General features: G+C 42.4%; 1 protein-coding gene across 3 annotated transcripts in view; it reads right to left on the bottom strand.

The window, feature by feature from the left end:
• Window positions 1–831: 831 nt before the first annotated feature.
• Window positions 832–15,695, bottom strand: part of LOC119721303 (protein HID1-like) — a 33,590-nt gene continuing 18,726 nt past the window's right edge. For all 3 annotated transcript variants that reach the window (XM_038191313.1, XM_038191314.1, XM_038191315.1), the window contains 10 exons: window positions 15,155–15,329; window positions 14,477–14,628; window positions 13,832–13,910; window positions 12,232–12,396; window positions 7,085–7,312; window positions 5,050–5,165; window positions 4,396–4,635; window positions 2,807–2,898; window positions 1,844–2,002; window positions 832–1,014 (listed from right to left, as the gene is read on the bottom strand). In XM_038191313.1, the coding sequence (XP_038047241.1) occupies window positions 942–1,014; window positions 1,844–2,002; window positions 2,807–2,898; window positions 4,396–4,635; window positions 5,050–5,165; window positions 7,085–7,312; window positions 12,232–12,396; window positions 13,832–13,910; window positions 14,477–14,628; window positions 15,155–15,329 (1,479 nt within the window). In that variant the 3' untranslated portion in view covers window positions 832–941. The remainder of the gene's footprint in view (window positions 1,015–1,843; window positions 2,003–2,806; window positions 2,899–4,395; window positions 4,636–5,049; window positions 5,166–7,084; window positions 7,313–12,231; window positions 12,397–13,831; window positions 13,911–14,476; window positions 14,629–15,154; window positions 15,330–15,695) is intronic.

Raw genomic sequence — 15,695 nt, 5'->3', positions numbered from 1 at the left:
CCGCCAGACACAACACAGTGCATCAGGTGGAAAAGTCTGGTGCACTTTGATGAATCCAGCTGCCAACACCAGTGCATAAACGGACGCTTCTGAGACGAGAGCTAGTCCCACTGAACAATGCCACAAATGTATCCTAATGCATTCGGGGACCACAGACTCTGAGGCAGTTTGGCCTTGAGACTTCTGGCCTGATGGATCTTGCTACATTGGGCAGGCTTGTCACTTAGACAAGTGTTACATGTTGCTGCGTTTGGCAGGGTTTCTAGCCAAAATACCCTGGAGGGTTAGGGTTATAATGTGGTTTATGGCAGATCCGAGCAATTTCATATTGCTGTAAGCAAAAAGAAGTGCCTTAGAAAATAACTCGCTACCCCTGAAAAACTGAGATAATTAGCTATGAACTAATCTGGGCATGCGATCACTGTACTGTGTACACTCAGAAGTATCCTGGAAATAGCTGAAGCATTGTCGGCTTTCAACTGTATGCCAGAACCAGAACCTTCAACAACAGTTCCTTCCTCATAACAATCAAGGATCAGAACAGAGTCCCTGAAACTGGGAAAACATCACACTCAAAAAGTAGAACTTTTCAAATTGTTAAGTGGTTTCAAATAGATTTTTTTTTTTCTGTTGTGTAAAATATGACAAGCTTCACGCCCAAAATTAACCAACAAGTGCGACATTTCCTGATGGATGCCTTGCCAACTATACATTTCAGATTCAGATTCAGATACTGCCTTGTGATGGCTATTGCGAACAACAGCCAGCACAACGCATCTGCCACTTCTGCTATGCTTCTGAGTGTGCAGGGGTCATGTGCTTTGGTTTTCCGTGCACATCGCCAGCTAAAGTTTTCCGTGGTTAACAATTTCAGGTTCTCAGCTGCCCCTGTTTACAATGTACACATTATGGAATGCATATGACTAGCTAGTCTATCTCCCCTAGCTGTCCTTGATCCGTTGAACCTCGAAGAGCTTGACGCCTGTATCATACCAAATCGGTGGGTCAACATTCCTGAAAATTGAAACAAAAGTAAACACTGAAAAACTAATCAACGAAAGCTGACAAACTGCTTCGGCGTGGTTAACTATCCTCACCTGATCTAGGATGGGAAAAAATGAGTCAACAATCGGCGGAAAAACAAAAGTCCTTTTATAGCTAACTTGCTCAACAGACTGAAAATGCACCAGCTGCAACGTGGTCGAGCCAAAAAGGCATGTAACGGCGCCTTAAGCAACCGCCATACGACCCATGTCTTACCACGGAGCACAGCCAGATCGAAAGCGTTGCGGAGGGAGGAAAACCAGAGAACCTGCAGAAAAACCATCGTGGCACAGACGAGAACAAACTAACAACTCTACTCACATGTGACGGAGACGGGAATCAAACCCGGGCCACAGCGGTGAGAGTCGAGCGCTTTACGTACTTCACGTCGAGCGCTTTACGTAGAGTGTCATGGAGTAGCGGTTAAGAGCACCGGACTCATGTGCTGGTGTTTCAGAGGCAACAGTGCAGTGGGTTCAAACCCGGGTCCGGACACTTGTGCCCTTAAGCAAGGCACTTAACCATTATTGCTTCATCCTTCGGATGGGACGTTAAGCCGGTGGTCCTGTGTGTTGTATAAGGCCTAACGCACGTAAAAGAACCCAGTAACACCTATTGCTAAGAGAAGGGGTTTGCCCCGGTGTTTCTGGCCTCCTAGTTATACTCCCTTGTGGAAGTCCTTAGGAGAAGAACCAACCAAGTACTGCACCACCCATGCCACTTGTGGAAAGGTGGCTTACTTGGAATACATCTGAATTCACCTCTAAAAAGATAGAAATTCACGTATTTCAAGACATACCTGAGGTAGATGACACCCCACATGTAGGTGCGGAACCAGAGCGTGGTCCCGCTGTTGGCCTGGTACTTGCGGATCAGGATGGGATGGGGTACAGGCAGCAGACCCACCAGGGTACCGTGCTGGAGGAACTTGAGGATCTCTGTCTCATCTGTCAAGCCCCTGTGAATGATAACATGTGAAAGGATTCAATATCGCATCGGCTGTACTCGAGTCAATCACAAGTCATCGTAAGTCCTCACAAGTCCATCACAAGTCATCCAATCCAAAGACAAATCGCAAGCTTTTCAGCTTAACTATGACATCGGCATTCCTTTGTCTTTGTTCATCCTGTGTTACTTGTGACCCTACCTGGAATGTTGATATCAAAATTGCATACTTGTTTGTAAAACTCTGCATGACCAGGTTGCAAAAATGTACAGACTATGTTGTTTTTTATGGTTTAATGACAATGAACAATTAATATGTAAGATGAGATTTAAGATTTTAGGGTTTGCATGGTGGAGTATCGAATCAGTACTGTTTTGGTTTGCGGTAACACCATGGGGTAATAACTACTGCTCGCTCAGTAGATATTTAATTCTGAGAAGAACTTGTCCTGCTTATTATCAACTTGAGATTGAAAAATTGTATAAAATGGTACAAGCTACGTCTGGGTACAAGCAGTCACACTTAGAAACTTATGAACACAAATTTAAGGGCATTCCATGCTGAATATGAATGCAAATGCAAAGTGATATTTGATACTTTACCTAGGTAGAAATGTTTCAACCTCTGCTCATTTGCAGCGTAAAACTTGCCAGGATATCATGCATTTGAGTTCACATTCTTATCCAGCACTAACCGGCCTTTTTAACCATTCACGACCGATGAGTAGCAGTACCCTAGAAGTCATTCGACCAAATCTAATGGACAGTTGGGAACATTTACCAGTTCCATGATTGTCATTTTTATGAGTGATCTTACTTGTCGATGCAGATCTTCTCCACTTGAGGCACCAGGACCTGAAGTAGACGCATGATGGTCTGTAGCGGCAGCTTCTGCTTCCAAGATTGAACCTACAAAATCAAGAATTTGTTTGTGAAATTTTAGATTAACATGACTTTTCCTGCTAATTTGCACAATCAAACAAGAAAAATCGCTTATTATTAGTGTTGTTTACTAGTGTGGTTGTTTGGTTCATTCAGGGAGATGGTTGAGCAAGAATTATGGCTAACCACGGTTCAACTAATTTCACTAGAGCTGGACTACTACTAGACTAATAGATACTAACCTACTGAGGTTGGTATCGATAACCTCATGGATCAAATTGCACAGCTAGAATCCGGTACTAAGGAGTTTCTGGACTACGGGCTCTGTGCGCCAATGAAAGAGGGCGCCCTTTTACCTAGCAACGACGTCCCATGGGCGGCACATTTAGCTGGTTGACGTGTACCTTGTGCGTGATGCACGTACACCAGGGGATTTGTATTATCATATGTACACGCAGGGTACATAGTACGGCTGCGCGTCGTGGCAAAATTGGAGTCAGGCAAGATGGCAGAGTCGGTCACCCCCAACTGTAATTTCCTTGCTGGTGAGGGGGTACTTGTGAACGGAGCGGATACTTGGACCATCTAATATTGCTCTAGAGGTCTTCAAATTTCAAAACTATCGTGCAGGTGCAACATATGTCACCGTTCAACTACAGTGGAAGCCGCTATAACAAACATCACGGGATCCACACAAATTGTTCGTAATAGCGATCGTAATAGTGATTTTAAACTGCAGGTGCTCTGGTACTCACTTTTCAACAAATATTGCCCTTCATAACTTCACCCTGCATGCCCTGGTAGTTACTGAAAGACGACTTTGAACACGTGCCCACTATTGAATTATGTAATTACACAGTTTTGAGCTTACTACCTATATCGATGGGTGGCTTTCCCCTTCTATTCCTTGGGGAATAATAGCCACTTGTCGCTCTTCTGTTGACATTTTTCAACAACAATGTTTGGTATGTTTCACACACAAAAATCGGGAGCCAAGGACGATGTTCGGTATAGCCGAATGTTCGGTATAGCGGTGTTCGGTATAGCGACGTTCAACTGTACTAGTTAACAACCAATTGTCTTCAATAAGCCATTTGTAGGGTTAAATTTGAATAAAATCTGGAACACTGACTTAATCCAATGCTTTGTACATTTAACTTTGCATTCTCCCAACCAAAGAGACTGTTACTATATCAAGTTATTCGGGGCAAGCCTTATGCTAGCAACCCCCAGCTCCGGCATGGTCTGGTGTCTTTGTGCCATTCTCACCCATTGTGAACAATGTATTGGTGCTGAGCGTCTCATACTTAACTATGCAAGAGCTTGCCCCGAACAAGTGACTAGCAACAGTGTCTTTGGTCAGGAGAATTCAAAGTTAAAATGTGCCAAGCATTCTGAGCAAGTCAGTGTAACTGATGTTTTTTTGAAATTTAAATCTCAAAGGGTATAGGTCACTCGCAAATGGCTTATTGAAATAGCTGAAGGTGGAATAAATTAATAATAATGTCTTCACGGCAAACTTACCCAATCCGGTGAGGGCCTCCAGTCCCCGCTGGTACTGCCGGTAGCCGTGCTGCTGGATACCGATGAAGTCCTCTGCATGGCCAGGGCCCTGTGCTCCACCGCCTCGGGCTGGGAACCGATGGGGACGGCCTGGGAACCGATGGGTCCTGTCGGAGACCCGATGGGGCTACCGCCGCCACCTGCGGCCTTCTTGTCATCGGTCACGATGCTTTCTGTGTCGCTGGCTCCTTGCGATGCTGCCTGAAGGACACAATATAAAAGATGAAATGAAAAGGATAGTTTGATATACTACACCCACTGGTCCAATTGACAGTTGAAATAGTTTCAAATTCAAGCTGATTGGTCAATTACATAGCAACAGCAGTAGGATATGAGTAAGCTGTTTTATATTGGTAGACATAGTCAAACTGGGTCAACAGACAATGCAGGCATGTTGTGGTCACAGCTGTTTTATCACTCACCCAGAGTCAAAGCATATATCAAGTTACTTAAACAGTCCTAGCCAGTGCTTTATGTGGGCTGGGAATTCTTAACTGGTGAAAACAGTGACTTGTTTGATTTTGACTAAAAGGACTACTTGGCACAGAATATATCTTTGCATAGGAGGGTTAGTTCCTGGTTATGATAAATAGCACTGGTGACTGTGTAACTTACCCCAGCACTGGAGGCACCGTCCCCCTTGACAGAACCTCCGTTTTGGGTGGTCACCGCGGTGCTCAAGACCTCACCAGAAGGAGTGACTTTGGACGTCTCTGTCATGGTACCCAGACCTGAAAAAGGCAATGAATTGACGGAAGGTGGAGGGTGAAACTTAGACGCAAAACTGACTCAAGCAACATAAACAAATTTGAGCTTGTACATGCAGAGCGCCAAATTCCTTGACCAAACCTGAAATGCACCTAAAGGAATAAATCCTCCATGTACCGGTTTTTGAGGGTGTAAGTATTTATTTCAAGCAGGAGAAACACACCGACATAGCCTTTGGTTTCCAAATTTTTTGGGCTGCCGGTGGAACAGGTACCGCAACACAACAAATCAACTGGTTGTGTGGTACGAATCTGCGGGTGTGCGTCACTACAAGGTCAAACCTCGAAAACATGATGCCTCGAAAACAGGTACACGGACGGTACAACATTTGCAAACATCAAAAAACAAAACTATCCAATTATTATGAAATACCTTACTGGACTGTAAGTGAATGACAGTCTAAAGCATCCTGTAAAATCATGGCACCTGGTGTGCTGACATTGTCAAGAAAAGTGGTATTTTTGTATGAATTATTGGGGAAAAAACTGCATTTTTTTCAAATACTGCCCCCAATTTACCATATTTTAGTTAGTTCCCATTTTGTTTGCAATTGATTACACACCTATGAATGGGTACAAGCCAGCTAGACTGGTTCACTGACCTTACAATTCCCTGATGTCTATAAATTGCTCTGTTTGATCTTAAGTGGGGTCAGGGAGCCAGTTCTTGGTTTTTCCAACATCTATGAACACAAAACTTTAAACAATTCAGTGTAACAATATTTGCCATAAAATACTAGCCATAAAATACTAGCCCCCCCAAATCCATCCATTTCTTGGTTTTTCCAACATCTATGAACACAAAACTTTAACCAATTCAGTGTAACAATATTTGCCATAAAATACTAGCCCCCCAAATCCATCCATTTCTGAAAATTACAGCAAAAGCAAATGTTGTATATTCCCTTTAAGCCTACAATACTTAATTTGAACAAGGAAACCCGGACAATTACAGTTAATGTTGGAAAATGGCAAGTATCTAATCCTACTTTTAACTGATGCGATGGTGAATTTTTTTCCCAGCTGGCAACAAGCGGTGTGCTGGGACATGGTAGTTAGGGCAAAATCTGACACTAAAGTTGTGTTCCCAATTCTCTTCCAACAAATTCTTAGACGTCTGCAACCCTCTAAGAAAAATATATTTTTGTTTTGGGTACAAAACAATCCACTTCGTGAGTAGACTGGCTGGGAATTATTGTCTGGCAGTCAATAATTTGAAATTATAAAGTTATGATGTCCCATTCAAAAATGAATAGCTTTTGTATTGCTCGACAAATAGCAATTTTGACAAGAAAAATATCTTTTGGGATGAAACTCGAAAATTAGCATGGGGAACACAACTCTGAAATTCACAAAAGGGGCTATCCAACCTTGTATCAATGGGTACAATCTTTCTGCGCCATGTGGTTTCCCATCTTGCTTTGTGCGATCTTAACCCCTGGAATTGTGCAATTAAAATATGCCAAATAGCAGCACATTTAAATTAGGACTGCAGTCGATGTATCTAACGCACGATGCAGTCATTACAATAATTAAAAAAAATTTTGGGATCAATCCTTCTAAACATGAGATTTCCACATTGCGTTATTTAGCAAGGGTTTATATTAAATGTCGTCCCCTTTACAACACAAGATACAGGTTTTCGGGAGCGAAAAACAAGGCTTCCATAATCCATATCGTACAGGCATCGCGCAGTTTTGAAAAAAAAAGAAGAAGGTTCATACGTTACGCGAGTGCATAGAGGGCGTGCAGTCTTCGAAATACGCGCGCAGCACGCTCTGAATAGCCAGTCAGTGTCATTTACATATTCCTCACAGCCAGGGGTTAGTTAAGGAACGCATACGCGCCCATTGAGTCGAGGCTGGGGCTTAAATTTTTTATACCTGGTGTGGCCAGAAGTGACGCCTTGAGGGTGCCCGGCTCTGCATCCACGGGGGGCAGTGCTCCTTCCATGGTGGTGGGCACGGCGTCGTCTGTCGGCGGTGTGGGATTGGTCTTACGCCCTCGCTTGGCCAGGGCCTTGGTGATGGAGGCCTGGTCGCAGGGCAGGTTGGCCAGCTGGTGGAATACATTGCGCTTGCGGATGATGGTGTAGACCAGATTGGAGTTGCCTGGATGCAAAAGATAGGAAAATATTTCTAATGTCACTGGAGACAAAAACGAGTGAACGATTGAATGTACATCACGCAATTCGCAACTGTGCAGCACCGTTGTAATCACAGGTCTTAAGGCCTAATCTTAATTCAAGAAGCACGAGATTTTTTAGGCGTGCCAGTCACAGTTGGTATAAGCACGGCTTAGTGCCTGGCAATGATTGATTTAATTCCGTAACAATGAAGGCACAAAAGGTCATTTTGAATTCATGCGCATGTTTGAAGAACATAATGAAATTAGATTGATTGAATTTTGAAAGCGTGCTCTAAATGCAATGCGCAAGTAGAATGTACGCAAACTTCTTACATGTTTTACGGTAAAAAGAAAACACAGTTAATAAAGGCTGCAGCGGATACGCACACGCGTTGCGTTGTTTGTGTAGAGGAAAATGACACGCTCATTTGCTGATCGTGTGTTCCGTTTTTTTTGCGTATCTGCTTCAATGATGCACCGGTATGGAATACAAATGTAGATATGCACAAAGACGTACAAATTACATACAAAATGTCTAGTTTTCCATAGGTTTATGTACAAACATGGATGTGCCCAGCAGGCATAAATTTGTACATGAGTTAGCACTATAGCTTCTATGGATTTATTCCATCTAGGGATTCTGGCAGTTGGTGACCAGCCTGTACAAAAACTATGGAAGAGGTCGTGGTTTTTTTGTTGTTGACAGTTTGTGACGGTTCATTTAATTAAATACCCAAGACACAAATTAAACAAACCCACGAAACAGAAGAGACATTAGCAACTATAGGACACGAGACACAAATGAAACAAACCAACAGAACAGAACAGGCCGTCTTGCTCAATGGTCTGAAGTGGTGACTAGATTAACGGGAGAGTGGTCACCCCATTTTTGAAAGACAAAATTGATTAAGTTGGCGAAAGGGTCACAGTCAATATTTGCTCTAACAATTAAGGGAATCACGTTGCCATGCACAGTCAAAGAACACGAGGCTAGCTAACAACTGTGGAGCATGCGGGCCACAATTATTTCAGTCAGGCAGGGGATCAAAAGATAGCTGATCATAACACTCTCTCAACAGTGGGATTTTCATTTCTTCTGTACATGAACCGATGTTTGGAAATAGTGCACGGCTTGAACTATTCCGGGATTCTCTGGAACAGTGCATGCACTGGCCTACAGTTGGCTTGGGAGGAGCTTTTGAAGAGTGGTGAATGTTCAAGGAAGCAGTAGTGACAGAAATATCCAGCATGGGAGCCAGTGTAACGTCAGCTGAGTGCAGTGAACAAGATACTGTCAATGTCAGCCAGGAGGAGGTGTCTGACTGGCTTTATACTCCAACGGACACTGTCGTCATATCCATTATCATGCCGATCATCTGGTGTCTTGGTGTCATCAGTAATGTGACTTTCCTGTTTGTCATGCTCCGTGTTCCCAAACTGAGAACAGACACTTACATATACCTTGCACACTTGGCGCTAGCGGACCTTCTCTATTTGAATCTGGCATTCGCGGTAAACATTTGGAGATACACTTTATCTCGAGTTGTATTCCTTGAGCCCTTTGTGAATTCTGCCCAGTGCATCGGTGTTCATGTTGTCAGCGACACCGGCTACTTTGCCTCCTTCGAACTTGTTACTGCGGTGTCTTTGGAGAGATACCTTGCCCTGTGCCATCCCATCAAACATCTCAAAATCCGTGGACGAAGACGAACCTACAGATTGATTGCAATCTGCTGGCTGGTAGGCTTACTGTTTGCTATTGCAGCCACGGCGTTGACATCTAAACATAAAGAGCTATGTCTGAATTGGCCCGATGACGAAGTGTATCGAGACTATCCATCAAAGGTGGGCAGCTGTGATATAATAGCACCGTGGGTAAACTACACTCCACCACTGGGCATCGTCCCCTGGCTTTTTTCAGTGGTAGCCAACATGTACATGTACGTGCGGATCTTTAAAACCCTCAACGCACGCAGCGGTAGTGGCAGCATAGGCAACAAGGATCCTAACGCATTGAAAATCCGAAACCAAGTGGCCAAGATGCTGATCACAAATGGAACGGTGTCCTTCTTGTGTCAGACGCCATATTGTATCGTGAAACTCGCTGATCGGATCTGTTTCTGGGCTCAGATCCCGAATCCTTTGCTGGGAAGACATGGCATAGGGATAGATAGGGTTCCCCTGTACATCAATGCCAGTATTAATCCCTTAATCTATGCTGCCATGACCACAGCGTACCGTGCTGCGTTCAGAGAGGCATTTTGCTGCAAAAAACAGCCCCAACGGAAAGCCACCAGTAGTCCTCTAGCAACAAAAGCACCAGACCAGAGTAACGCAACAGCAGCGACATCAGTCACGGATGAGAACACTGAAACTTGTGAAACCAGACTGTAAATCGAGAACGATGTTCAATATTGAACAAGTTTTGTTTCTTTTTGAAGTACATGGATTGGAAAAACAACAGTGAAGAGAATTTATGATATATGTCTTTGCATGACTGAAAAGCAAGCCCTCAAAAAAGCGTCAAGTAGACTTTTGATATCATGTAACCAATATGATTGCTCAGTTAGGCATCTTTCTAAATTCTGTGCAGGGAACTACATGTACATGTATGTGATGCGATCAAGCTCAATGAGTCGTTTGTCAACCCTGGTCAATTTTTTTAACAGATTTGAAAAGAGCACAATCTCAGCTTTACTGCTGTGAAAACTGCATGCTGATACCATCTTTAGTTCAAAAATTATGGAAGTGGGAACACCAAGAGATGTGATGAAGTGATGTGATGAAGTGGCCCTATTTTGGCCTGATGAATCTCCAAATGAAAATTCTCGACAAACGACTCATTTAGCTTGATCGCATCACATATCGAGCATGAAAGTTTGTACAGATGTTGTTTTTGAGTTTTAGTAACAAGCTTCACGGAATGATATATTTTGTAAGTAGTAACATTTATTTTAATGATGCCATTCATTACAATTATGTACAATCATGTATAAATTTAAAAAGGTCAGTAGTAATATATATGATAGATATGTACACAGTGATTAATAACAAAGTGTGAGATTAAATGACAACATTTAGGTATACGGTTAAGCAGACCCTTTTGTGCCCTCACCTATGGACAAACATACAACCAAAGTAATGCAATAAGGGACAAACAAAATACTACGTGAGACAGTATGTGCACTGATAATTTGGTTGTATGGCGGGATCACGCACGGCTAATGTTTAACTAATAATGGGATTACACTGGAATCTACAGGAAATGATGTCAGGCACGGATGGGGGGGGGGGGGAGGGAGGCTGCAGGTGAATGTGCCCTCGGTAAATTTTGTCAAAAGAAAGAGCAAGAAGAGTACGGGAGGGGAGAGAGAGAAGGAATGCAGGAAAATCGCAATCCAAAAATTAAACACAAATTGGTTGTAGACGTTTACAACTCGTTACTGAAAATAGAAATCTGAGATGTTTGGCACTAAAAAGGGACCCTATTACATGTAGTATGGCAGATAGGTGATGGGATTGTGTCTGTAATGATACAAGCATGGCAATTGAAAAAGTTATTATGCTACAGACAAATCTGGCGGCAGCCATTTTCTGTGGTTGCGCAAGGCTCGCACGAGTCGCGCTCAGGTAGTACACAGGCACTCTAGGCTCCTTCGACCCTAGGAATTCCAAAATGCTCGTCTTTAAGAATGCGTGCAGCATGCGCGTGAGCGTGACACCACCGCAGTAAAAGTTTCTAGTTCTGGTCGCCGGATTCCACTATAGGGCCATCGCAGATTTGCCCTTGGAATAGGTAGAATAACAAGCAATGGCCGCCATTTTGAAAATTTTGAAAAGTGTTTGTTATTCTACCCATATTTTTTCAAAGGATAAATCTGCGATGGCCCTATGAGCCAAATAATTATGTTTCTCATGACATGCTCTGACTGTGTGCCAAATTCCATGCTTGTATCATCAAAGGCACAATTCCCCCTTAAAAATTCCCCTACATTGTATCTGCCCCACTATTTTGCACTAAGGACAAAAACAATCAGCAGCTGTTGCCACAAGGTCTTGCAGTACTCCAAACATTGCCAGACAAGACAGAACAAGCGGTGTGTTGATTTCTCAAGTGAAGAGCATGCGGGAGATTTCTGTGATGTAAGATTCCTAGTTTGAGATAGGTAGACCTCCATTCACAAACATCGTCAACTACAATTACGGTATGTTTTTTAAATATAAAATTGACGGTGCCTATTTCAAATTGCGTTGTACCATGTGGAAATTATAATCCCTGACGACTGTGTCTATTTTATGATGGACATCCCGTACGATGTTGTCTTTTGCAACTTGTCTTGTCACTGATGGTCAGTTTTATTGACAAAATAAATCTGAAGTATTCTTGGAAAACTTCATTAAATTAAGGGCTATGCGCACTAATTGATAGTTTGTAAAATTTTTTTTGCAATGTCTAGATCAACCCCTGCTAACAGACACCCAGTTAAAAGTAGAAAGTGTCCAATTTTTGGGGAAGAAAATGGATACATATCACAATATTACCATATACAGGGTTCAACTTTAGTGGTAGCCCGCTAGCCAAATGCTAGTCAAAACAGCAGCGGGCTAGTCAAACTATTCCTTAAGTAGCCCGGCTGGTGAGTCAAAATTATTGGGCTACGGCAAAGATGAAAGAACAGGAAGAAATAAATCACTAAATTCAGAAAAGCAGCCAATCATTCGAAATTGTGAAGCACTACTTCAATATAATGGGTCGATTTTTTTAAGTTGATGTCTCATTCAAATGTGAATAAATTTTGTACTGGAAGAAAAATAGCAAATTAAAAAAGGAATCTATTTTTTGGGGAGGAAACTTGAAGAAAAAAATAGGACGGGGAGTGCAACTTTAAACAATCAAACTTACCATCAAACTGATACTGGATGATGTTGTTGAAGACCTCAAGGAGGAAGAACACCAGGTGATGGTTGGCAGGATTAGAGAAGAGAAACCAAGGGGTGGAGAAGGCTTCCAGCAGGTGCAGGAGCTTGTTGGCCGAGACCATGGACAGGCTCTTCAAGTATGGGGACACTGTGGGACAAGAATATCCAAATGTCAAAGATGGAAAGTAACAAATGTGATGCAATCAAGCTAAATGAGTCATTGTTCTGGAACTTTCATTTGAGATTCAGGCCAAAATAGGGCCACTTCATCACATCACTCCATCACATCGCTTGGCGTTCCGACTTCCATAATTTTTGAACTAAAGATGGTATCAGCATGCGGTTTTCACATCAGTAATGCTGGGATTGTGCTCTTTTCAAATCTGTAAAAAAAAAGACCAGGGTCGCGTCGACAAACAACTCATTTAGCTTGATGGCATCACAAATCAAGGTCATAGAAGAGTTCAAGAAGGTTAACAACCTGTACGCTGAGACAACTGATGTTTTAAGGGAACACTAATTTGAGGCCACTTTTGCAACTCGGATCTTCGCCTTTCATGACATCCATGCTTAGTACATGTACAACTGCACAATTTTAGCAAAATTAGGTCAAGCATTTTGAAATTGATATCATTAGTTCTTCATACTTTGGTCCTTTAAACCCTCCTATGCAAACATGCATTCTGAGCCATGCTGTTACTTGGGTCTTAATTGGTCAAGTGACCATTGGTGTGTTAAAAGTATACCTGGGGAAGTGGAAGAAAACTTTAACTGTTTGTGACCTTTTAAACAGCCGGGGGTTAAGTCATTCAAATGTCCATGATGCTCACAATCTGTTCCGGCTAGGCTTTTTTAATATCTTAAATCGTTTGGTATCGCGCAGATCAAAAAAATCAAGGATGATGTTGAGTATTACATCGACTCATCGCAGGAGCCAGATTTTGAGGAGAACGAGTTCATCTGCGATGACTTAGATATCGACGAGGAATGTAAGTTGGTGAAAAATATAAATGCTAATATACATTAATGAGCATACTTCCCTATCCTTTATGTTCAAAAATTTGCTAGAACAGTACATCTGAATTTGATTCGGTCAAAATGTGCATCTCTTCGGCCTTACGACTTAAAAGTACATTGTAGGTCTCCTCAATCCCCCTCTTCCCCAAAATAAAACAAGCTCTATCGGATCTCGGAAGCTGCGGGCCAACAAGTTCGTGTTCATGCATTCATGCATAAGTCACGTGATTGTGCAATGTAATTTCTGGAAGGAGTCGAAAATCAGCTTTTTGACCCCGGTGACCCCACGATGACCTTTGACACCAGTTTGGTCATGTGACATGTTGGAGCTGGGCTACTGATACTTTTGACAAAGTTTGGTTGAAATGGGTCAAATATGTAGGAGCAATAGAAAACGTCAACGTTTGTTACCGACTAACTAACGCACTAACGGGGAGACATGATGATTTGTTAAGCTGTTATCCCGCAGTTAAAACAAAAGGGGGGGGGGGGTCTCATAAACAGGTTGGTGGTGTCTGCCCCTCCCTTTTGTAGGGTTACAACGTGAATAAGAAAACAAATCTTACCATTGACGACAATGGTGAGCAGGCAGTCATACAGTGGAGCAAGTCTTTGATGACCGGAGGTGATGATCTTATGAAAAACCTTGAAATCATAGCAAACAAAAGGATGTATTCAACAGGAAACAGGAAAATCTAATTGATGCACACCCAGATCCAGATCACTTCCAAAATCTAATTGATTTGTACTTGTATACCAAGGACCACCCCTAACATGCCTTAAACAATTTTCATGAGAATCCTTCCTAACTTTTTGAGTTATCTTATTAACAGACAAACCAAACAACAAACCAACGCCGATGAAAACATAACCTCCTTGGTGGAGGTAATACCGGTAGCTATAACTTTATCGAGAAACAATGAGGTTTAACAACTTCGACATACATTATGGAGGCAGGAATGAAAGAAAGAACAGTGCTTACTTGTATAAACAAATCTCAGATTGGCAAAGACGATTTTTTTTTAAAAACGGTTAAGTTACAAATGTAGGACATGTGACATAAAGAAAGTTACAAATGATACAATTTTAATACTGACAAATTCAAGTTCAATTCAAGTTCAGAAAACTGTGGCACTTATAAATATCCAAGGGAATCTGTCAGGCACCAATAATTTGGAAGTCGGACATGGAAAAAAAACGTTGAGGCTTACTATGATGAGGAAGTCGGCATGTGTTCCAGTGAAGACAGGAATGTCCATGGGCACTCGCACACTGTACGGCTTGTTGAGCCGTACGCCAAAGTTACGCTCTCCACTCAACAGTAGGAGAATGAAGACTCCTATGTGCATCAAGCCAACTCGAGCTGCAGTACAGGAGAGTTTATAAACAAGACATAAACTCTAACTCCTTGGAGATTTTTCCAAGGATCCTTCTTAAATTTTGGCAAGGTTAGAGTAGAGGTGGGCAAAAAGTACCGGCAGTTATGGATAGTCAGAAGTGTGGAATTACACTTTAATTTTGCAATACTGAGTCACACCCTAAACCCAAGCAGTGCTCTGTAAAATAACAGCAAATTTGGGCAATAGACGACCACTTCATTTTTGATAAGTTAACAACTTTATCAAGTAATTCTATTATTAAGGGTTGACCTGAAGTCATTAATATAATTTCTTTAAACACTGCATCTAAAAAGGGCCAAAATGATACTTTTCCTAATGCCAAAAAGTTCCATCACAAGTCAACTTTACCGAGGTAAAGTGAAGTACACGTACAGTCAACCGTTAATTTGAAGGTTAAGCCACAACAGTCAAGATTATGGCAATAAAAAAAAATCCATGGTTCAATTGTCTATGGAATGTTTCGAACCAATTTGCAAACCAAAAGCTCACATTGGTCTGCTCTGGCATCGTTCAAGTGGTAGAGGATTGGAACCAGGACTTCCAGGACGTCGCTGCTCTTCAGGACGTAGAACAGGAACTTCTTGTTGTGATCGCACATCTTCCAGAACATGACAAACAGCTCCTGGTGGAAGGCGATTTTTTTCGTCGACCCTGGCAGATAAGTCTGTGTTGCAAGATAATTTAGTGGGCATGTCAAAGCTGTCCACAATAAAAATCTGTGAACTAGTGGCAATCATTTTATCAGCGCTGCCATCTAGTTGGCATGTTACTGAAACACTCTGCAGCAGATTATCTCTCCTCTCTTCTCACAATCCAGAACTGTCCTTACTCCCTTCATTCTTCTGCACGAGCGTCCTATGTCATCCCCAAGTCACCTAAACAGGCTGGTGACAGGGCGTTCTCCATTGTTGCCCCCCCCCCCCAAAAAAAGGGCCAAAATGATACTTTTCCTAAAGCTCAGCGTGGAATGGGAGGAATATTATTGCAAGGTAAAATCTGGACTTTTCCATTTCACGAGGCGAAGCCGAGT

Source organism: Patiria miniata, unplaced genomic scaffold (genome assembly GCF_015706575.1).
Source record: "Patiria miniata isolate m_02_andy unplaced genomic scaffold, ASM1570657v1 HiC_scaffold_13, whole genome shotgun sequence".
In the NCBI taxonomy this organism is placed as follows: Eukaryota; Metazoa; Echinodermata; class Asteroidea; order Valvatida; family Asterinidae; genus Patiria; species Patiria miniata.
The sequence above is the reverse complement of the archived record's forward strand: the minus strand, read 5'-3'. Positions and strand labels throughout refer to the sequence as shown.